The sequence below is a fragment of the Ursus arctos genome, unplaced genomic scaffold (genome assembly GCF_023065955.2).
Source record: "Ursus arctos isolate Adak ecotype North America unplaced genomic scaffold, UrsArc2.0 scaffold_5, whole genome shotgun sequence".
NCBI lineage: Eukaryota > Metazoa > Chordata > Mammalia > Carnivora > Ursidae > Ursus > Ursus arctos.
The window spans coordinates 30358007-30382745 of record NW_026623067.1 but is presented as its reverse complement, the minus strand read 5'-3'; the positions used below and the strand labels follow the sequence as shown (position 1 = coordinate 30382745).

Genomic DNA, 24739 nt, shown 5'->3' with positions numbered 1-24739 from the left:
CACTTTTGTCTCCTCATAATAATTTTTCAACCACTGACACCCCCATTCTTCTCAACTGTAAATCCCTAGCTATATTTGTTGTATTTGGATTTGAGCCCAATTTCTCTCCTCTATTGCAATATCTTATTATAGGGTCTTTTTGTGTGTGTGAATAGAGAAAGGTTTATTTCTTTTTTTCTAATTTAAAATTCAGTTAGTCAACATATAGTACATCTTTTTTTTAAAGTATGGTTGACGTACAGTGTTACATTAGTTTCAGCTTACAACATAGTGAGTGAACCTTATTGCAATAATCTTCAATAAAATCTTACTGTAAATATTAAATATCAGAATAATTTCTTCTCTAGCTGTATGGATGTATATTTCCTTTCCTCTTGGGTAAATACCTCAGAAATTTCCAAACTGTTTTCCAAAGTGATGGTACCATTTTACATTTCCACCAATAATGTTTGAGACTTGTAGTTAAGTTAATCTTAACCTTTTGTATGGTCAGTCTTTTAATCTTAACCTTTCCAATTGGTACTAAGTGATATCATACTCTGGTTTTATTTATTTATTTATTTATTTATTTATTTATTTATTTATTTATTTATTATAAGATTTTATTTATTTATTCATTCGACAGAGATAGAGACAGCCAGTGAGAGAGGGAACACAAGCAAGGGGAGTGGGAGAGGAAGAAGCAGGCTCATAGCGGAAGAGCCTGATGTGGGGCTTGATCCCATAACGCCGGGATCACGCCCTGAGCCGAAGGCAGACGCTCAACCGCTGTGCCACCCAGGCGCCCCCATACTCTGGTTTTAATTTGCATTTCCCTAGTGACCAATAAGGTTGATCACATATTCATGTGCTTGGCATTTGCCATCTGTATTTTTACTTTGGTGACATACCTGTCCATATCTTTTGCATGTTAAAAAAATTGTTGATTTTCTTATTGTAGAATTTCAGAGTTCTTTATATATTCTTGATGCAAATCCTTTATCAGATATATACTTTGAAAGATATTCTCCTAGTCCATACCTTGTCTTTTTATCCACTCCACTGTCTTTTTTAAAAAATGAAAAAACAGACGTTTTTTGTGTTATTTTACATATCATAAAATTCACCCATTTCAAGTTTACAATTCTGTAATTCTTAGTAAATTCTTAGTAATTCTTAGTAAAATTCTTAGTAAAAAAAAAAACTTAGTAAAACTTAGTAAGTTTACTTAGTAAACTTAGTAAATAGTAATTCTTAGACAATTACCTGTCAGTTTTAGAACATTTTCCAAATCCTTCACACTTATTTACAGTTAAGCCCTGTTCTCATGCCCAACCCCAGGCAAATACTAATCTACATTCTGTCTCTAGAGTAACCTTTTCTGGACATTTGTTATAAATGGAATAATAAAATCTGTAGTTTCTTGCAAAACCATGTCACTTAAAGAACATACTTTGATGAAGTCCAACTTGTCAATTTTTTGTTTATTTTTTTCATGGTATGTCTTTGTTGTCATATCTGAGAAATCTTTGCCTAACCTAGGGTCACAAAGATTTTCTCCTACGTTTTCTTCTAGAAGTTTTAAAATTTTGCACTAACGCCTCTGAGTTAATTTTTTACTTATGGTGTGAAGTATGGATTCAAGTGTATTTATTTGCATATAGACATTCAGTTATTCTAACAACATTTGTTGAGAGGTTACTCTTTCTCCACTGTATTGCCTTTCCATCTTTATTGAATAATGGTTATCCATGTATTTGTACGAGTTTGTGTAAGGTTTTACTGTTTATCTTTGTGTAAGTACCACACAGTATTGAATAATGAGGCACTATAATAGTTCTTGAAATTAGTATTAGCCTCTAAATTTGTTCTTTTTCAGTTGTTTTGGTTATTCTAGGTGATGAACATAACATAATAAAAAAAATAGAATCAGCTTGTTGATTTCTACCAAAAAAAAAATCCTGATGAAATTTTGATTAGGATTGCATTGAATCTACAGATTAATTTGGGAATAATTGATATCATGACAATATTGAGTCTTCCAACCCAAGAACGATGTATAGCTATTCATTTTTTGGCTCTTCTTTAGTTTCTCTCCAAATTATTCTGTAGTTTTCACTGTTTGGGTCATTATTCCTACCTGATGTCATTATTTCCCTACTGATGACAGTATTTCATATTCTTGGTACTATTATAAATGGTATTTTTAATTTCAATATCTGACTATTAATTGCTAGCATATAGAAATACTGTGTGTGTGTGTGTGTGTGTGTGTGTGTGTGTGTGTGTTGATCATTATATTAGTCTGTTTGGTTTGCCATAATAAAATAAGATAGATTGGGTGGCTTACACAACAGAAATTTATTTTCTCACAGTCCTGGAGGCTGGAAAGTCCAAGACCAAGGTGTTAACCTATTCAGGTCCCAGAAGGGCATTCTTCTGACTTATAGATGTCCACCTTCTTGCTATGACTTCACATGGCCTTTTCTCTTTTTGCATGAAGTATAAAAGTGCTCTGGTGTTTCTTCCTCCTCTTAAAAGGGCACCGGCACTTTCAGATTAGGACCTTGCCCTTATTAAGTCAGTTAACCTTTTATCACCCTCTCACAGAGCCTATCTCTAAATACAGTCTAATTGGGAATTAGGGATTCAACATATGAGTTTTGTGGGGATAGAAACATTCCATTCATAATAAGTATACTGCAAACTTGCTAAACTTAATTGTTATTTCTGGTAGTTCTCCCCACCCCCCACAAGTTTCCATCATGCCGTAGGCTATTATTTTGTCTTCTGGAAAAAAGTTTACCTCTTCCTTTTTTTTTTTTTTTAAGATTTTATTTATTTATTTATTTATTTATTTATTTATTTATTTTAGGTGGGGGAGGTGCAGTGGGAGAGGGAGGCAGATAGAGAATCCCAAGCAGACTTTGTGCTCAGCATGGAGCCTGACGTGGGGCTCATTCTCATGAAACTGAGATACTGATTTGAGCCAAAAATCGGGAGTTGGACCCTTAACCAGCTGAGCCACCCAGGCACCCCTACCTATTCCTTTTTAATCTGGTTGCCTTTTTGTTCCTTGTCTAATTTCACTGACTAGATTTTTCTGTACAATGCTGAAAGAGGAGTGGAGAGAGCAGACAACCTTGCCTTGTTTCAATAATTTGAGGGAAGGCATTCAGTAGTTAACCATTAAATATGATCTTAGCCATAAGTTTTTCTTAGGTTGAGGAGGTTCCCATCTATTCCTAATATGCTTGAGAGTTTTTAATCGGGAATGAATGTTGGATTTTTGCCAAATTCACTTTTTTGTAACTATTGAGATGGTAGTAGGACTTTTCTTTTACAGTTTGTTAATATGATGAATTGATGATGATTGTGAATTGAATGTAATATACTGACTTATGTTCTAATGATAAATCAGCTCTGCATCCCGGGATAAACCCCACTGAATTATGGTGTATTTTTCTTTTTATGTATTGATGTATTTGATTTGCTAAAAATATTTTAGAATTTTACCATCAGTGTTTGTGAGGGTCTATATTTTTATTCATTTGTTTATTTTTGTGATGTTTGTCTCTGAGTTTAGCATGAGAGTAATGCTAGCCCCATAGAACAAGTGGGGAAGTACTCCTTCATCTTCAATTTTCTGGAAAGAATTAGTATTCTTTCTTTCTTTTTTTAAATTATTTTTTATTTTTTTATAATAATTTTTTTTATATTATGTTAGTCACCATACAGTACATCCCTAGTTTTTGATGTAAAGTTCCATGATTCATTACTTGCGTTTAACACCCAGTGCACCATGCAATACGTGCCCTCCTTAATACCCATCACCGGCCTATCCCATTCTCCCACCCCTCTCCCCTCTGAAGCCCTCAGTTTGTTTCCCAGAGTCCATAGTCTCTCATGGTTCATTCCCCCTTCTGTTTACTCCCCCTTTCTTCTTCCCTTTCTTCTCCTACCGATCTTCCTACTTCTTATGTTCCATAAATGAATGAAACCATGTGATAATTGTCTTTCTCTGCTTGACTTATTTCATTTAGCATTATCTCCCCCAGTCCCGTCCATGTTGCTGCAAATGTTGTGAAATCGTTCTTTTTGATGGCTGAGTAATATTCCATTGTATATATGGACCACATCTTCTTAATCCAGTCATCTGTTGAAGGGTATCTCAGCTCCTTCCACACTTTAGCTATTGTAGACAATGCTGCTATGAACATTGGGGTGCATGTGGCCCTTCTCTTCACTATGTCTGTATTTTTGGGGTAAATACCCACTAGTACAATTGCTGGATCATAGGTTGCTCAATTTTTAACTTTTTAAGGGACCTCCACACTGTTTTCCAGAGTGGCTGTACCAACTTGCATTCCCACCAACAGTGTAAGAGGGATCCCCTTTCTCCACATCCTCTCCAACATGTGTCATTTCCTGCCTTGTCAATTTTTGCCATTCTAACTGGCATAAGGTGGTATCTCAGTGTGGTTTTGATTTGAATTTCCCTGATGGCTAATGATTTTGAACATTTTTTCATGTGTCTGTTAGCCATTTGTATATCTTCTTTGGAAAAGTATCTGTTCATATCTTCTGCCCATTTTATGATTTGTTTATTTGTTTCTTGTGTATTGAGTTTGAGAAGTTCTTTGTAGATCTAGGATACCAGTCTTTTATCTGTAGTATCATTTGCAAATATCTTCTCCCATTCCGTGGGCTGCCTCTTAGTTTTTTTGACTGTTTCCTTGGCTGTGCAGAAGCTTTTTATCTTGATGAAGTCCCACAAGTTCATTTTTTCTTTTGTTTCTCTTGCCTTTGGAGATGTGTCATGAAAAAGTAGCTGTGGCCGATGTCAAAGAGGTTGTAGCCTATGTTCTCCTCTAGGATTTTGATGGATTCCTGTCTCACATTGAGGTCTTTCATCCATTTGGAGTTTATCTTTGTGTATGGTGTGAGAGAGTGGTCAAGTTTCATTCTTTTGGATGTAGCTGTCCAATTTTCCCAGCACCATTTATTGAAGAGACTGTCTTTTTTCCACTGGATGTTTTTTCCTGCTTTGTCAAAGATTAGTTGCCCAAGGAGCTGAGGGTCCATTTCTGGGTTCTCTATTCTGTTCCATTGGTCTATGTGTCTGTTTTTGTGTCAGTACCATGCTTTCTTTGTGGTCACAGCTTTGTAGTATAGCTTGAAATCTGGCAACGTGATGCCCCCAGCTTTGTTTTTCCTTTTCAACATTTCCTTGGCAATTCGGGGCCTTTTCTGGTTCCACACAAATTTAAGGGCTGTTTGTTCCAGTTCTTTGAAAAATGTCATTGGTATTTTGATTGGGATGGCATTGAAAGTGTAGATTGCTCTAGGTAGCATAGACATTTTAACTATGTTAATTCTTCTGATCCACGGTCATGGAATATTTTTCCATCTTTCTGTGTCTTCTTCAATGTCTTTCAAGAGTGATTTGTAGTTTCTAGAATATAGATCCTTTCCGTCTCTGGTTAAGTTAATTCCGAGATAATGTATGATTTTTGGTGCTATTGTAAATGGAATGGATTCCCTAATTTCTCTTTCTTCAGTCTCATTGTTCGTGTATAGAAATGCAACTGATTTCTGAGCATTGATTTTGTATCCTGCCACATTACTGAATTGCTCTATACCTTCTAGTAGTTTGGGAGTGGATTCTTTTGGGTTTTCCATATAGAGTATCATGTCATCTGCTAAGAGAGACAGTTTGACTTCTTCTTTGCCGATTTGAATACCTTTATCCCTTTTTGTTGTCTGATTGCTGTTGCAAGGACTTCTAGCACTATGTTGACTAATAATGGCGAAAGTGGGCATCCTTGTCGTGTTCCTGATCTTAAGGGAAAGGCTTTCAGCTTTTCCCCATTGAGAATGATATTCGCTGTAGGCTTTTCATGGATGGTTTTTATGAAATTGAGGAAGGTACCCTCTATCCCTACACTCTGAAGGGTTTAATCAGGAAAGGATGCTGTATTTTGTCAAATGCTTTTCTGCATCAATTGAGAGGATCATATGGTTCTTGACTCTTTTCTTGTTGATATGATCTATCACACTGATCGATTTGCGAATGTTGAACCACCCTTGCACCCAGGGATGAATCCCACTTGGTCATGATGGATAATCCTTTTAATGTACTGTTGGATCCTATTAGCTAGGATCTTGTTGAGAATTTTGGTGTCCATATTCATCAGGGATATCGGTCTATAATTCTCCTTTCTTTTTTTTTATTTAAGATTTATTTATTTATTTATTTGACAGAGATAGAGAGCACCAACAAGAGAGGGAACACAAGCAGGGGGAGTGGGAGGGGAAGAAGCAGGCTTCCAGCGGAGGAGCCTGATGTGGGGCTCGATCCCAGAACGCCGGGATCACGCCCTGAGCTGAAGGCAGACACTTAACGACTGAGCCACCCAGGCGCCCCTGTAATTCTCCTTTTTGATGGGGTCTTTGCCTGGTTTGGGGATCAAGGTAATACTAGCCTCATAGAATGAGTTTGGTAGTTTTCCTTCTGTTTCTATTTTTTGAAACAGATTCAGGAGAATAGGTATTATTTCTTCTTTGAATGTTTGGTAGAATTCCCCGGGGAATCCGTCAGGCCCTGGACTCTTGTTTTTTGGGAGGTTTTGATCACTGCTTCAATCTCTTCATAATTAATCATTCTGTTTTAAAAATCAGTTTCTTCCTGTTTCAGTCTTGGCAGTTTATAGGTTTCCAGGAAGGCATCCATTTCTTCCATGTTGTTTAATTTATTGGCATAAAGCTGTTGATAAAAGTTTCTAATGATCCTTCCTATTTCTTTGGTGTTGGTTTTGACCTCTCCCCTTTCATTCATAATTTTATTAATTTGGGTCCTTTCTCTGTTCTTTTGAATAAGTCTTGCCAGTGGCTTATCGATCCTATTTATTCTTTCAAAGAACCAGCTTCTAGTTCTGTTGATCTGGTCTACTGTGTTCCTGGTTTCTAATCCGTTGATCTCTGCTCTAATCTTGATCAACTGCTTTCTCGTGTGTGGGTTAGGCCTGTTCTTCTGTCTCATCTCCAGCTTCTTGAGGTGAAAATATAAAAACTGCATTTTAGATTTTTCTATTCTTTTGAGTGAGGCTTGGATGGCTATGTATTTTCCCCTTAGGACTGCCTTTGCAGTGTCCCATAGGTTTTGGACTGTTGTGTTTTCATTCTTGTTGGTCTCCATAAATTGTTTAAAATGATTTTTGATTTCCTGGTTTATCGAGTCATTCCTGAGCAGGATGGTTCTTAGTCTCCAAGTGTTTGAGTTTCTTCCAAATTTTTCCTTGTGATTTAGTTCCAATTTCAAAGCATTGTGGTCTGAGAATATTCAGGGAATAATTTCAGTCTTTTGGTATTTGTTGAGACCTGTTTTGTGACCCAGTATATGGTCTATTCTGGAGAATGTTCCATGTGCATTTGAAAAGAATGAGTATTCTGTTATTCTGGGGTGTAGTGTTCTGTATATATCTATGAGGTCCATCTGGTCTAGTATGTCATTCAAAGCTCTTGTTTCTTTGTTGATTTTCTGCTTAGGTGATCTGTCTATTGCTGATAGTGGAGTGTTGAGGTCCCCTACTATTAATGTATTTTTATCTATATGTCTCTTTATTCTGGTTAAGAGTTGGTTTGTGTATCTTGCTGCTCCCCTGTTGGGGGCGTAGATATTTATAATTGTCATATCCACTTGTTGGATACATACTTTAAGAATAATATAGTGTCCTTCTGTATCTCTAACTACAGCCTTTAGTTTAAAATGTAATCTGTCTGATATGAGAATCGCTACTCCAGCTTTCTTTTGAGGTCCATTGGCATGAAAAATTGTTTTCCATCCCTTCACTTTCAGTCTGGATGCATCATTAGGTTCAAGATGAGTCTCTTATAGACAGCAAATGGATGGGTGAAGTCTTTTTATCCAATCTGCAACCCTGCGGCATTATGGGAGCATTTAGGCCATTCACATTGAGAGTGATTATTGAGAGATATGATTTTAATGATGTCATGTTGCCTGTGAAGTCTTTGTTTCTATAGATTGTAAATTTCTGTTCTGTATCACTCTTGGGGCCTTTTTACTTTTATAGAACCCCCCTTAACATCTCCTGTAGGTCTGGTTTTGTGGTTACGAATTCAGTCAGTTTCTGCCGATCCTGAAAGGTCCTTATCTCTCCATCAATTCGGAGTGACAGCCTTGGTGGATAAAGGATCCTTGGCTGCATGTTTTTCTCAGATAGAGCTTTAAAAATATCCTGCCAACCTTTCTTCTCTTTCCAGGTCTGTGCAGACAGGTCTGACGTTATTCTGATATTTTTGCCTCTGTACATGGGAAATCTCTTCACCCTGACTGCTTTCAATACTGTATCCTGGGATCTAATATTTGTGAATTGCACTATGATGTGACGTGGTGTAGGTTTGCCATGGTTGACCTTGGGAGGGGTCCTCTTTGCCTCTTGCACACGAATGCTTGTTTCCTTTGCTAGATTAGGGAAGTTTTCAGCTACAATTTGTTCAAATATCTCTTCTAGACCGCTCTCTTTCTCCACCCCCTCGGGGATGCCAATGATTCTGACATTGGAACATTTCATTGAGTCAGTAATCTCCTGTAATCTACATTCTTGAGATTGGATTTTTTTGAGCCAGGTTTCTGTTTTAACTTTCTCTTCTACCATCCCATCCTCCGATTCACTAATTCGTCTTCTGCCTCATTTACCCAGGCTGTCAGAGTGTCTAGTTTTGACTGCATTTGATTCATAGCATTTTTAATTTCTGCCAGATTCGCTCTCATTTCCGCCCTTAGAGATTCTATATTCTCGTTAATATTTTTTTCAAGTCTACATATCATCTTGACCGTTGTTACTCTGAACTCCATTTCTGATAATTTGGTTATATCCATATCCATTAGTTCTGTGGCAGAGGCCACAGACTCATTATCTTTTCTTTGCTGGGGGGAATTTCTCCTTCTCGTCATTCTGATGAGGAGAGATTGTGGGGTTGCCCAGAGCCCAAATTATTGACCAGGACCCAGGCAGTGCGCACTTGTTTTATAGGGACTTTAGGGATGTGGGCTTCTTGATTTTTTCAGCCTGCCTTCTGGGGGAGGGGCCTGCCACACTGATATTCAAGCAACCCTGTTTGGGTAGAGTCTCCCTCTCCCTTGCGAGGGGGGATGGGGATAGGCACACTGTGAGCTGGTATTTCCAGGCTTTTGTTCTCTGGCGGCTTTCCTTGGCGGTTTTCTGTGACTCTTCTGAGAGTCAGAGCAGTGGTGGCAGAATCCTAGCCTCTGTCTCAGAACAGAGAGATCGCAGTCTGCTCTCCATTGAGCTCTCTTGGCCTCTTTAACTCTGTTTCTGTGGGTGCTGCCAAAAACCCTGCAGCGTCCTGGGTTGTGCGCCCCATAGCCAGTGTCCCAGCCCTCACTTCCAGGCCCGCATGTCTCTGTCCTTTGTGTTTCTAACACCGCCAGCCGCCCCCCCCCATTCCCGCGCGCACTCCCGAGCTCTCAGTTTCAGTGTGGTTCGGGCTCACTCCAGAGTGCCAGTTTTCAGTTTGGTTGGGCGCACGCTCCAGAGCTCCAGGTTTTAGTCTGGTTCCAGTGAGCGTTCAGAGCTCCGGTTTTCAGTCTGGTCGCGCACGTTCCCGGGCTCACGGTCTCAGTCTGACCTCTCACGGTACTGGTTTGTGAGTCCGGCCTGCTCCCCAGTGCAGGAGGCTACTGCTTCCCAGCGTCTGAGCGTGTCGGCTCCCTCCCCCTTCTGTTTATCTTCCGGTATCTGTGCGTGGATTCATCGCTCTCCACTTCCTACCTCAATACTCAGCCCTGGAGATGTTCATTTGTAGAGATCCAGATGTATCTTCCTGCATCTCAGGCTGATTCCGTGCGTTTTCAGGTTGGTCTGGTACATATCCAGCTCGACTCAGGGGACCAGCCGAAAAAGGGGACCCCTACTCCTCCGCCATCTTTTCCCCCCCTTCCAAGAATTAGTATTATTTCTGCCTTAAATGTTTAGTAAATTCACTAGTGAAACCATCTAGGCCTGGAGTTCTCTCTTTTGGAAGGAAATAAGAAGCTACAGTTAAAAATCTCTTTAGGGCTATTCAGCTTATTTATTCTCAAGTGAACTTTGGTAGTTTGTGTATTTCAAGGAAGTTGTCCATTTTCTATAAGTTGTCAAATTTATTATCAGTTGTTGTTTATAATATTCCCTTATTATCCTTTTAATATATTGTTATCTGTAGTGATAGAGCCTTTGTTATTCCTGATATTGGTAATTGGTGTCTTCTTTTTTCTTTCTTCATTAATCTGGCTAGGAGTTTGGTTTTACTGATTTTTCTCTATTGTTTTTATTTTCCTTTTTAAAAAAGAGTGTATTTGTTTGTTTGTTTATAGAGCACGAGCAGGGGTAGGGCAGAGGGAGAGGGAGAGAGAGCATCTCAAGCAGATTCTGTGCTGAGTGCATGTGGGGCTTGTTTCATGACCCTGTGATCGTGACCTGAGCTGAAATCAAGAGTCAGATGGTTAACCAACTGCACTACTCAGGCTCCCCTCTCTATTGTTTTTCTATTTTCTATTTCATTGATTTCTGCTCTCATATTATCTTCTTTTGTCTGCTTACTTGCCGTTTAATTTGGTTTTCTTTTTTACTTTCTTAAGGTGGAAGCTGAGTTCATTGATAGGAGACCTTTCTTCTTTTCTCCTATAGGTATTTCATGCTACAAACTTGCTTCGACCGCTGCTTTAGCAGCATCCCACAAGTTTTTACATGCTGTATTTCATTTTCATGAAGTTTAAATACTTTCCATTTGCCTTCTTTATTTATTCTTTGGTCCATGGCCTGTTTAGAAGTATGCAATTTCTTGTCCATATATCTGGAAATTTTTCAGAGATATTTCTGTTACTAATTTCTAATATAATCCCATTGTCGTCTAAGACTCTTCTTTGTATGTCTTGTATGTATGCATTTATTGAGACATGTTTTATAATCCATTTGGTTTATTTTGGTAAATGTTCTGTGTACACTTGAGAATAATGCATATTTTTCTTTTTTTAGTAGCATGGTCTACAGGATCAGTCACGTCAGGCTGATTGGTAGTAATGTTCAAGTCAATTATATCTTTGCTGATTTTTTGCCTATTTAGTCTATCATTTATTAAGAGGTATTACAATATCAGACTGTGATGAAGGATTTTTCCATTTCTCCTTTCATTTCTTTTTAATTTAATTTAATTTATTTATTTGAGTGTGAGAGAGAGAGCATGTGCAGGGGGAGGAGCAGAGGGAGAAGGAGGTTGCCTGCTGAGCTCAACATGGGGCTCGATCCCAGGACCCTGGGATCATGACCTGAGCCAAAGGCAGATGCTTCACTGACTGAGCCACTCAGGTGCCCCTCTCTCATTTCATTTCTATCCTTTTTGTTTTATGTATTTTAAGGCTCTGTTACTAGGTGTGTAAATAGTTAGGATTGTTTAGGATTGTTATGTTTAAAGATTTATTTATTTTGGATAGAGAGCAAGTGCAGGGGGAGGAGCAGAGGGAGAGGTAGAGAGAGAGAAAGAGAGAGAAATAAACTCTCCACTGAATGCAGAACCAAATGTGGGGCTTGATCTCAAGACCCTGAGATCATGACCTGAGACAAAAATCAAGAGTTGGACGTTTAACAGATTGAGCCATCCAGACACCCCTGTTGGTTTTTTATTTTAATGTTGTTTGGGATATTAGGCTTCCTGAATGTGTGCACTCATGTTTCTCATCAGTTTGGGAATCTCAGCTATTATTTGTTTTATCCTCTCTGGGATGATAATTAACATATGTTAAGCATCTTTCTATCCTCTATATCTTTCAAACTCTCTTTAATGTTTTTCATTTATTTGTTGAATTCTGGGTAATTTCATCAGTTATTCTTTAGTTGTGTCCACTTTGCTGCTTAAGGCTTCCATTGACTTTTGTATTTCAACAGTTTTATTTATCATTTCAAGACATTCTAGTTGTTTCTTTTTCACATCTGCTTTTCACTCCAGATAGTTCCTTGTTGCTTGCTTATCCATGAGATTTCAGTTGTTAATTCTTTAATCATTTCATACATTGTTATTCTGCTGTGATTTGGCAGTTCTGATATCTGATGGCCTAGGGGCTTAACTCCCCTCTTTGATATTCCTGTACAGTCTTACACACAGTAGCTTGATTTCTCATGAGTTTGGTACTTCCTTTATTGTTGTTATAATAAAATTAGAGGATGAGGTGAAATGTATTTTGTCTAATATTTCTACTTGGAACTGTTCTGAGCTGAATCTTAAAGAACAATTCTAATTCTGACTCTGATCATTTATTTCCTTGCTCTTACTTGATAAGAATCCTATGTGCCTAAAATAGGGATCCCATCCTCCTAAGAGGATATGTATCTGTTTCTACTACAACAGCTACAGCTAAGGTTGGATGTCACTCTAGGACCAGTTTTTCCCCCTTAAGGATTTTGGCTTAGTACCAGAATCTCACGTTGAGAATTCCCTTCTCCTGCTGACCCATTTACAATGTCCTTGTCTGAACCAGCCACTGTGCCCAGCGGCGTAGCATATAGTGATTGGCTGGGCTGGGCTTTAGGGCCTCTTGGTGCTCAGAAGTATTATCAGCTCCACCTGAGCCGTAAGAAAGGGGTGGTATGCAGGCTGGGAGAATGAGTAGATTCTCCCAAGAGAACTCTGGTCTGTTCAGTACAGAAGAATAGAAATGATACTGGGTAGGAACATATCAGATGCCCACCACAGAAGATGATATGAATTTTAAAGTAGAAGTTATTTCTATATAGGCTTTACTTACAGTGGGAGGAGCCCTTGGTAAATACATATGTCTCTTTCTGAGTTCTAAGAAATAAGATATATCACTTTTGGAAGATACAGTGTTTCTTTATTCTAGAGTTTGTCTGTTTGATGGGCAGTTGTCAAAATTTATTGAGTTGGGAAACCAAGGAAATCTAGTATATGGCTCAGAATTAAAATACATTTGTGTTTTAATTCAATAAATCATGTAAACTTGCTCTTGCACTTTGGAGTGCTTGAATCTCAACTCTGTCATTACCCTCTCTGTGTCCTTAAATAAGGTATCCAAATTCTCTGAACGTAAGTTTCCTCATCTTACAAATGGGGCTGATATAATCTGCCCTTTCTGGTTCTTGTGAGTATTAAATAAGCAAATGTTTAAAAACCATTTCATTAGTGTCTGGAGTGGAGTAAGCATTTCATAAATGCTCTCTATCGTTAATATGTATGAAATATGGATGTTGAAATGATTTGCCTTTGAAATAAAACAACTTACAAATACAGTACCTGGAAGAATTATGGACTATCTGATTTTTTTTTCTTTTTCAGATTCCTTCAAATACATCAGAAATATGTTGTATTATTAGAGCAACACCAGGAACTAGACAAATGAAAAGTAAAGGTGTTATTGTAAAGAAGAAGACATATTCCCCACCTAAAGATATTCCTCAAGGTACTATAATATGAATGCAGAGCCTACTTTTTTGGATAATAGAAAACATTTTTTTCATTATAAATTCCTTATGCACATAGGAAGTCCACTTACAAATGTATTCTAGGAGTTCTTTTACAAAGTGAAAACGGTAGAATTACAAAAAGTTTGGTTAGATCTTAGAACCTGAGTAAAATATTTTTTTGAATGTCAGATATTTAATCTTTTGAAAAATTAGCTTATGCCATTGATCTAAATGTATTTATCTAGGATACTTTTTCTTACAACTATTTGAAATGTACTGTTGTTGGATTTCACTTTTAGTAGCATTCTTTGTGAAAATATTTTTCATATATTTTTGCATTCACTTATTGTTGGTTGAGCACTTCCTCTGTGAAAGGCACTGAGCCAAATATCTTATTATATCTCATTTATTTCTCACTATGACTTTATAATAGGCAGATGTGTACTATTATCCTCATTTTATATGTGAAGAATCTGGAGCTAACAGTAGTGTGCAATTTGTCCAAGATTGTACTGCTGGTAGTAGAGAGGAATTCAATCTTCCAACGCTTTTAAACTCCAAATTTAGGTTTTTCTGTTTTCCTGACTGTATATCAGACAGAATGTCTGATTAGTCATTGGAGCCTGGGAACCTTTTTTGAGTAAGCAGGCAGTGAAGCAGTTGAAATTTAATAGATTATGTATAACTTCAATCCAACTGAACTGTCTACTTTTGATTCTTGTCCCCATTTCTGACACAAACCTGCACTGAGCACTCCCTAAGTCCACAGAGGTTTCTTCTCTTTTTTCCTAAGTTCCTTAAATACTTAATTCAGTGCTACTCATTTGACACTTACTAATATATTACTACCTAACATAATTCACAATGCCGACTTTTCATATTCTTCAGGTTAGGAAGTTTTCAAAGACAGAGACCACATAATAGACTTTTTTCTATCTCTATCTCTGATGACATTAGCATGGTGGTAAGGAATAGTAGGTGCTATATCAGTTAGAGTTTTCCCAAAAAAGCAGAACCAGTAGGATATATGTGCACACATATAAATATACATATAAAGAGAGTTATTTCAAAGAATTGACTTAGGCAGTTGTACAGTCTGGCTGAAAACTGTAGGGCAGGCTGGAAGCTCTTGAGCAGGAGCTGATGATGCAGTCCTTAGGAGGAATTTCATTATTCTCTGAGAAACCTCAGTTTTGTTCTTAAGGCCTTTTAACTGATTGGATAAGGTCCACCTACATTATCAAGGATAATCTCCTTTACTTAAAGTCTATTATTATAGATGTTAACCTTATCTACAAATTACCTTCACAACAACACCAAAATTAGTATTTAGTTTAATTGGTTAATATAGCCTAACCAAGGTGACACATACAGCTAACCATCACAGTCTACTTCATGTCAACTATGTATTCATACATGTGTCCTTAAACCATAATTAATCTGTAAATAAAGTAACAAAGTCAAACTTCTGCCTAACATAATGCAGCTGTCCTACATACAACCAAAATGTGCTAATTCTTTCCCCAGAAGAGGATGCAAAATCCTTAGGTGTTGTTTACTTCTCTTCTTGATATCCTGTAACTCAAGTACTATGATTAAGAGTTAACTATTAATACATTTTATGTTGGTTGATATAGGAATAAGAGAGGGAAGAAAACAAAGATATTTGCTTAAACTAGTTAGGTGGACATACCTGGTATTTATAACTACCTTCCTCCACTACCCATTTCATATTCCCTCTTCCTCAGCAAGCGCCTCAGCTGGTCCTAGTTTTTAAGCTAGTGGGGTAGTATCAACCTCATTTCAGTAGCGTCTGGGCCATTAGTCCTGCTTGGGTTGGGTTGTTGTAATTTTCCATTGACCTTAATCTCAGGGCATAATAATACTAAGAGATGCTCTAAGGAATCTTCTGTATTCCAGACATACTCTTCCTTGCCTCCATTGAGGAGGAAATTTCACTTGAGTGGTCAGGATCAGTGAGTCACCCTGGCCCACATAGTAATTCCCTTGTTTGCTTGTTGAGTCAGAGGCCTGAGGAGCCCAAAGCAGCCAGGTGGCAGTCTTAGCTTCCAGTTCAATGGAATCTTGCTATGTCTCTTGGTGGAAGCATCCCTCCCCTTGGAATTGAGACCTCTAGGGTAGCAGAGCATGGCCTGTCATGGGAACAAGAAGCAAAAATTTTCCTAGCAGGTTACTAGGGGTAATATTGAATGATCTCACTTCCATCTTCATTTCTTGATTCCTGGACCTGTGAATCCTGGCTGTGGGAGAAATATATTGAATGCTGATTCAGAGCATATAAAACATTTTGAAGAACCTTGTCTCAGCTCTGCAAGGTGTTGCTGCCTAAAGGGTGCTTTAACTGAGTCTTCAAAAGCCCATTCTGCTATTCTGTCAAGTCAGCTGCTTCAAGGTGGTGGGGAACATGGAAAGACCAGTGAATTCCATGAGCTTGGGCCTTTTATCACCTTCTTTTGCTGTGCAGTGAGTTCTTTGATTGTAAGAAATGCTGTGTGGTATACCATGATGGTGGATAAAGTATTTTCTAAGTCCTTGGATAGTTGTTTTGGCAGAAGCATTGCATGCAAGACAGACAAATCCATATCCAGAATAAGTGTCTATTCCAGTGAGAATAAAATGCTGTCCCTTCCATGATGGAAATGGTTCAAGGTAATCAACCTGCCACCCGGTAGCTGGCTGATCACTCCAGGGAATGGTGCCATACTGGGGATTTGGTGTTGGTCTCTGCTGCTAATCAATGTAATACTCAACAGTGGCTGTAGGTAGGTTGACTTTAGTGAGTTCCTGAGCCCCTGCATAACTACCATCCCTGCCACGATGGCCACTTTGTTCATTAGCTTATTGAGTGATGGCGGAGGTGGCTGGAGAAAGAGGCTGACTGGTATCCACGGAATGGGTCTTCTTATCTACTTGATTATTAAAGTCTTTGTCTGCTAAGATCATCCTTTGGTGAGTATTTCAGGGTACACAGATACCTTCATGTTTTTTTGCCCATTCAGAGAGGTCTGTCCATGTACTTCTTTACTAAATCTCCTTATCATCGATTTTCCAGTCATGTCACTTTCATGTACCTAACTATACAGCCAAACTATTGTCTACAATCTGTGAGTCAGTATATAACCACGTATCTGGCCACTTCTCCTTCCAACAGAGTGAACAGTGAGATGTTTTTCTTGAAGTTCTACCCACTGAGAGGATTTACCTTCACCAATTTCCTCCAGGGATGTCACAGAAAGGAGCTGTCCCGTAGCTGACCCTTTCAGGTGTTGCCTGCATATCATGCAGGACCATCTGTGAACCGAGTCTGAGGTTTTTTTCCCTTCAATCAGCTGATTGTGGAGAACTCCCCATGGTGCCAAAAGTGCAGGCTGGGAGAGAGAAGATAGTGTAGCAGCAGTGGGAACCATGGGCATTTGGACCACTTCCTCATCAACTTACTTGTGCCTTTGGGGCTCGATCTCAATTTCGTATATACCGTTTCTATTTGACAATGCAGTGCTGTTCTGCACAGCCAGCTTTGTGGCTTGGTGCATCAGGCTACGTATAATTCATGGTTGGTATCTCAGGTCTCATTGTAACTTGGTATACCATGGTTAAATATTCAGTCTCTATGAAGGCCCAGTAGCAGACTGAAAGCTGTTGCTCAAAAAGAAAGTTGTTATTCACAGAAGATGTTAAAGATTTGCTCCAAAATCCTAAGGACCTGTGCTGTGATTCACCTACAGGATCCAAGCAACATGTATATCTCTCAATGACACTTAGCACCATTGGATCTGCTAGATATTATGGTACAAGTGGCAGAGCATCTTGCATAGTAGCTTGGACCTGTTGTAGAACCTTCTCTTATTCTGAGGCTCCCTCAAAACTGGTACACTTTGGGCACTGAGTAAATGGGTTGGAGTAGTACACTCAAATGAGGAATATGTTGACTCCCAAATCTAAAAAGGCCCACTGGGCATTGTGCCTCTTTTTTCATTGTAGCAGGAGCCTGATGCAACGACTTGTTCTTTACTTTAGGAGGTATATCTCTCATATCACTGGGCCCCTAGAAATTTCACTGAGGTGGAAAGAAACCTAGCAATTCCATTTTCCTGGATCATGGAGTCCCAGCAAATCCACTTCCAAGAGTATATCCAACTGTAATGTGTACATATGTTCATCAGATGATGTTTGCTAGAATGTTCTTAGCAGCATTTGGATAATAGCCCCAAACAGGAAATAATCCAAATGCCCATCAACAATAGAACGGATTAATAAACTGTGGCCCATTCATTCATTGGAGCGCCATATAGCAGTGAGAATCAACAATGCGCAGTTACATGCAACAGTATTGATAAATCTCACATAAGGAGTCACGAAATAGAGTATATTTGACATTACTTATATTTAGTACAAAGCTAGGCAAAACTAAACTATAATGAAAATCACCATAATGGATGTACTAGTTAGGGAAGGGGCTATTAACGAGAAGGCATTATGAGAGGAAGTTCTAGGGTGCTAGTAGTGTTCTTTTTTTTTTTTTAATAATAATTTTTTATTATGTTATGTTAGTCACCATACAGTACATCGTTAGTTTTTGATGTAGTGTTCCATGATTCATTATTTGCGTGTAACACCCAGTGCTGCATGCAATATGTGCCCTCCTTAATACCCATCACCGGCCTATCCCAATCCCCCACTCCCCTCCACTCTGAAGCCCTCAGTTTTTTTCCCAGAGTCGATAGTCTCTTGTGGTTCATTCCCCCTGCTGTTAGTAGTGTTCTGTTTCATTATCTGAATGCTGGTTGCATGGGTATGGTAAGTTTGTGAAAACCCATCAAACTTTACAGCACATATATGCATACTTTTCTGTGTGTATACTATATTTCAATAAAAAGTTTAAAAATAGAAAAACTTAATATGACAAGTCATATTAATTTTTGACATGAGGTAATGTCACGCTTCTGGGTTTAAGTGTGCAGCAAATCAAAACTAAAATGTGTCTGGGAAGTTCTTCTGAGTGTTTAGACTGAAATTTTTAGTTCAATTCAGAGAGACCCCTTGATGTATGTTGAACCAATTATGCCACCTCCTGGCTTCTTTCTAAGTTCTCACCTCATTTGGCAGCCTCTTCATTTAAGTAATTCCCCCTTCAACTTTTGGCCACTTGTCTCTGCCTTTCCTTTAGTAAAAATAGCAAAGCCCCAAGCTAACTAGTGATCGTGTTATTTTAAACATGTAACAGCCTATTTTTAGTCCTGGCATTTAACATTTAGCTAGTTTGGCAGTTAATCAGGACTGTAGAATGAAGCTCACTTTTGATGGTCTAGGACCCCTGTTCATTATGATGCTTGTTCATTAATAATGCTGATTAGAAAAAAAATGTGGTGAAAGTAAACCACTAGAGGAATCCAAAAGAGATGTGATAGAGAAGGTGGTGTGGGTAAGTAGAAGTTTGAGAATGGTGACAGCCTGATGAAAGAGGCCTTAGAAGATGTCCAGTCCAAGGTTTCTCAATGTGTGATCCTCTAACCACCTACACCAGAAATACTGCAGACCTGGAAAATTACATTCTCTAGAGATATGGTACAGGGATCTTCAGTTTGAAGAACTCTCAAAGTCATTCCAATAAGCACTAACATTTGAGAGCCATTTAATGATCTAGTCTATTTCGTTCATTTTACATATAATAAAAATGACCTAGCCAGATCAGTAAACTTGTCTGAATTCACATAGCTAATTACTGGTAGAATCGGAATTAAAACTTAGCTTTCTTGATTCGCAATAGTTTGACTGGGTAGCTGACAAATAAGGCATGGTGTGGGTAGAATAGATAGGGCTCTGGGTTTCTCAGCTCCTCCATACAGAGCAGTTTTGCTTCTCTGTTTTATATATTGGACTTCTGTATTCTATTTAAAGATAATTTTTTTTGAGGGGGCCAAGAAGAGGCTTGCAAAATCATTGCTTATAGCAATAGATGTCTGATACATTATTACTTTAATTTGGCCAATAAGCATGTATTACACACTGGAATATTAGCTGGGGATAAGAATACAGCCTTAACCCTTCAGGGTTTATAGACTAGTGCTGAGACAGATCTCACAGTCTTCTCTATAACATGATAAAACTGGAACAAGGCACTGCAGAAATCTAAGAGGGGATGCTTTTAACTTTGCTTTGGAAGACTTCCAAGCTAACAGTACCTTTTGGAAAAATCAAACAAAACTTGAAGCTATCCTTATAGGAAGATTTTATGATTTCTCTTTTATTTTGATCTTTAGAAAACATGATAAATGATGTGTTATAAATTCATATTTCAAGCTTGTAGTACAATAAGGGCCTTTAACTGGATACGTATACATCTTTAGTGAGAAGCTTAAGTTTTTAGATAATAAGAGCAGGCAGATGTATCGCATAGAAATATGACAAATGAGATAGAAAAGGACTTGAGTATCCTAGGGGTGGTAATAGCAATCACTTAAGAATAAGATATCCCTAAGTCAAAACCTAGCTCTGTCACATGAGTAAATTCCTTAAATCCTCTGACTTTTAGCCTCCTATCTGTAAAACTGGCATAACAGTAGTACTTAGCTCAAAGAGTTGTTGCAAGGATTAGAGATAAGCTATGTAAAGCATCTGAAATATAATAATCACTCATTATGCAACAAGTATTACTTGTTTCTATAGAGTAGGTTAATTCCTCAAGACTATCTATGTTTTTCTTTTTTCCCTTTGGAAATTATTCCTTTGTTTTTATTAAATTGCAAAAGCCTAAAATATATTGTGTGGTTGTTGTATTTGATGATAAATTTGGTTGTGCCATCTCGCTCAAAGAATATAGCAGGTAATTGTGTGTAGTCTTTGACACAGACACATGGGTCTAGTACAAATATAGGGATGCCAGTCCGTTCCTTCGGGAAAAAGAAATCAAACTAGTTTGACATCATGGAGATTTTTAAGCCTGTTGATTTGATGTCAAAAAAGATGAAGTTCTGGGGTGCCTGGGTGGCTTAGTCGTTAAGCGTCTGCCCTCGGCTCAGGGCGTGATCCCGGCGATCTGGGATCGAGCCCCACATCAGGCTTCTCCGATGGGAGCCTGCTTCTTCCTCTCCCACTCCCCACTCCCCCTCCTTGTGTTCCCTCTCTCGCTGGCTGTCTCTCTCTCTGTGTCAAATAAATAAATCTTAAAAAAAAAAAGATGAAGTTCTGCAGTTGATTGGTTCATTTATTCAGCAAATATTTATTGAATCTGGGTGTCATGTGTTAGATGAAGTTAGTTGCTGGTAATATTGAAAGAAAAAAGTAGTTGTCTTTATGAAATTTGTAATCTCATAGAGGAAGTCAGATAAGGTAAAACAAGTCCAGTGGAGACATAGGTGCTTTCATAGAGCTATATGTAGGACTGTGTTGGGGTACACAGGGAGATGCTTTGAAGGATATTCTGAAGCTCTCAGAGGCATTGTGAGCATAGGCTTTCTAGACAGAGGCACCAGCATAAATTGAAGCACAGAAGCTTTATGTATTCTCAGGTATTAAGTAAATGAAACCGGTTATGTTTGGCTGGAATGGAGATTGGTTCTCAGTGAGAACTGAGTCTTGAGTAGTAATCAGAGGACAAATTATGGAAAGCCTCCTATGTCACACTGACTTTTGACTTTCCTGGTCAAATTGCTTTTTAATTAGTTCATTCTTATTAGAAATGTGGGAATGACTTGGAAAGAAGTGAGCTTGGAAGTAGAATGACTGGGTGAGAGTTTTACAAAAGTTCTGAAGAACAGAGTTGAGAAAATAAGGATCTGAGCCAGTGTATCTCAAAGTGTGGCACTCAGACCATCTAGGTAATTTATAAATAATGCATATTCCCGGGTCATTGGTTCAGTGATCTGATTCAGTACTTCTGGGGTTTGAGAACAAGTCTAAACTAAAAATATGTATTGGTATAATTGCCAGGGCTTAGTGACTGATTAGGTACTGGTACAGGGTGGTGAGAGAATAGGACAGTCAGAGGTCTCCAGTATTGTAAAGTTTCAGAAATGATGTGTTCTAGGTACTGTCCATCCTTGGATAATGTATGAAGCCTGGGTAGGTGTAGGTGAGACTAGGTAGCTGGGTGAGCTCATTACCCACTTGGGAAGTTACTACAAATTAGTATGGAGTAGATTACTGTGGTCCAATTTTCAAAGCCTTTAACAAATGAGCAGATAGTGTCTGAGGTCAGTAAAGAAAACAATAGGGAGGAGTGGAGGGTAGAACAGGCAGCGCTTCACACATATTAATGTATTTGGGAATTGCTTAGAGATCTTGTTAAAGTGGAGATTTTGATTCATTAGATCTGAAATGGAGCCCAAGATTCTACATTTCTATGAACTTCTACATGATGATGAAATTACTGGTCCATGGACCACAGTTTGAACAGCGAAGATAGGGGTCTCTGGTATTCAAACTGATCCGCATATCATACTTTCCTGGATATTTGAGTCCTTTGTCCAGAGATTCTAATCTAATTGGTATGAAGCGTGGCCTGTATGAAGGTACAACAAAGTTTGAGAGTTATTGATAAAGGCCAGGGGGTGATGTATGTCATAGTATGAAAGTGGCAGTGGGAATAGGTAAAACCAGCTCTACTTGGGATCTCCTGGTACCAGATGTAGGGGGGAAGTCCCCAGAATCCTGTATTGGAAAGAACCTGGGTTTAGCTTTAGCAAAGAGTAGTAAAATACAAAGGAAGGGTGGGTAGGAAAATGTGAGGGGCTTCTCCCTGGATAGTGGCTGAGGATGAGAAACACAACTGGATCAACTCCTCCCAGTTACATGGCTGGAGTTAGAGGTCTTATGATGGCTACTTACAGCCATCTTTGCTGGGCTTCCCATTGGAATGTTACTGAGGTCTTTTTCTGTCTCCAAAAAGGTATCCTCAGCATGTCCAGGAAGGAGTGAGCCCGCTATTCCTTTTTTAAATTATTTTTTAATGGCCTCTGGATTTATTTCCTAAGGCTTGACAGGATGAAACTAGATTAGCTGGGTGTCAAGAGTTTTTGCCCCCCAAGGATTGGTTATTAATTAATTATTGGTCAACTTCTTATGATGTGTATGAAATAATCTATTTTTTATATCTTTCTCCAGATATTATAATAACAACAAATGGCAGAATGTAGCAACCGTGGCTGAATTTTCACCACTTTGAAGATATACATGAATGTGAAGTCAAAATCCATAAAGCAGAATATCTGCCTGAAATTATATATAATTCAAAAATCAAAATTCTCTAATTATTTGTGATGTATCCTGGCGATGAAATTCTACTGAGATTCTTATAATTTACCCTTAATCAGTAAAGAAACATTCTCCTGTATGCCTCTTAAGTATATGTATTTGTATTGTAAAATAAGAACAAATAGCTTATACTAAAAGACTGTACTCTAAACAGGTGATTTCAGCTATTTATAAGGAGCAAAGTACCAGGCTACTATGTAACTTCCTTTGTTTTTTTTCCCCAAAGTTTGTCCTCTGTATGGATTAAAAGTAGTAAAGTTGTTGAAGCACTAAAAATGAAAATGCTTGTATTACGGGCTATTTTTAACAGAACTTAATTGAAACCACATGAGTGAGAGACCTAATTCCGGGTCTGACTGAAAGAAACTCTATACTCAAGTTTGCTGAAGCAGGGAATGTATAATACGTACAATCATACATTAAGTTTTTGATATATTACCTCCTCCTCAAACCTTCTTTAGCTAATACTATCTGTAAGATTTTGTGCGTTTGTGCATTTGTGATATTATTTGTTGTGGTGTCTCTACACCACCCTTCCTAAAAAGCAGTAGTCCTGTTGTCACTGAACATAGTACAATTGTATAACCGTTGGTGAAATTTTAACTCTTGATGGTTTACTAATGTTATTATACATAAAAATAAGAGTCCAATTTTCAAAGCTGCTTCAGTAAGAAAGAAAATTCTAAAATCAATGAATTAATTTGAGGTTATATAACCTACATAGCATTCATTTTTAAAGAGGAGTTCCATGAAGATATTCTTATAAATGATTTGACAAGGTCTTAAGCCACTAACAAAGCTATTTGTGATTTCTATTTCACATTTTCATCTGGAGGTGAATTACAGGGAAGTTGTTAGGAAATGTAGACGAGACTATTAAAGATGGAGGCTAGAACCAAATTTAGATCTGAATTTTGAATCAGTACTCAACTACCACAGCAACTCTTGGGATGGTTTTAAAAAAAGAAATGTGACAAGAAATGTGGGGAAGAAGAAAGGAAATAGAAGGCCTATTCCCTACTTTCAAGGAGTTTATCATTCAAGTGGGAAGCAAGAGGACAAATTACTTGATAGTTTCTAATCAGGTAGTGGGTTCCTGTGAGAAAGAATGACACCTGATTCTCAGGCTGGGCCAAGTGGGGCTGGAGGAAATAAACACTTATTTCATATTGCTGATAAGGAAAATAGAGCTAGCTCAGAGAGGTAAATACTTAGACCAGGCTGACGTGATTTGGAAGTGACAGAGCCTGGATTTGAAGGCAAGACTATTTAAGCCCAGTTGTTTTTTGTTTGTTTGTTTGTTTTGTTTTGTTTTATCAGCTAGAGCATACAGAAAAATGGGAGGGGAAAAGGATTTGCAGCTGGCATTCAAGAGGCTCAGGGGTGGCGGGTATGACTTCTATTATGACTAAAAGGAAGGAAAGTAGAATAAGCTTGATGGTTGTCTAGAGGGCATGAGAAGTCCAAAGAGGATTGTCATTGGCAAATCCTAGCAGAAAGTTGTACTCTTAACTTTTTGTCTGTGGGTAGGCCTCGGAGGTCTTTCAGTGATCCTCCCTAGAAGAGCATCAGAAAAAGAGTTCTTCTCTTCTGGAGAGAGGGTGTCCATAGTTTTTAATCACATTTTCAAAGTTGTCTGTGATCCAAAAACAGTTAACAATGGGACTCGACCTCTTTACTTCAATATATAACTGAATAATAATAATTTTTAAGCATTTAAAATTTTCAAATTCTACTTCGTGGAAAAAAAAAAAAACACTCAGGTCATAAGTACCCAGAAAATCCAGTTGAAAATGCATGAAGGGGCAGAAGTAATGTCATTTCCATTTAAAAATTTTTAACTGGAGTGTTTTTTTAACCTCTCCAAGGTATAATTCATCATGGTTTGTTCAGTTGAATAGCCTCTTCATCTCATATTGTGTTTATATGAAGGGTATAATACCCAGACTTTCCAGATAAAAGTTACTTACAACCTCTTCTAATGTAAT

General features: G+C 38.1%; 1 protein-coding gene across 1 annotated transcript in view; it reads left to right on the top strand.

Moving 5' to 3' along the window:
- Positions 1–24507, top strand: part of MEIKIN (meiotic kinetochore factor) — an 86656-nt gene extending 62149 nt beyond the window's left edge. Inside the window, exons 12-13 of the mRNA XM_044387268.3 lie at positions 13351–13474; positions 22602–24507. Of these exons, the coding sequence (XP_044243203.1) occupies positions 13351–13474; positions 22602–22633 (156 nt within the window). The 3' untranslated portion in view covers positions 22634–24507. The remainder of the gene's footprint in view (positions 1–13350; positions 13475–22601) is intronic.
- Positions 24508–24739: the final 232 nt, after the last annotated feature.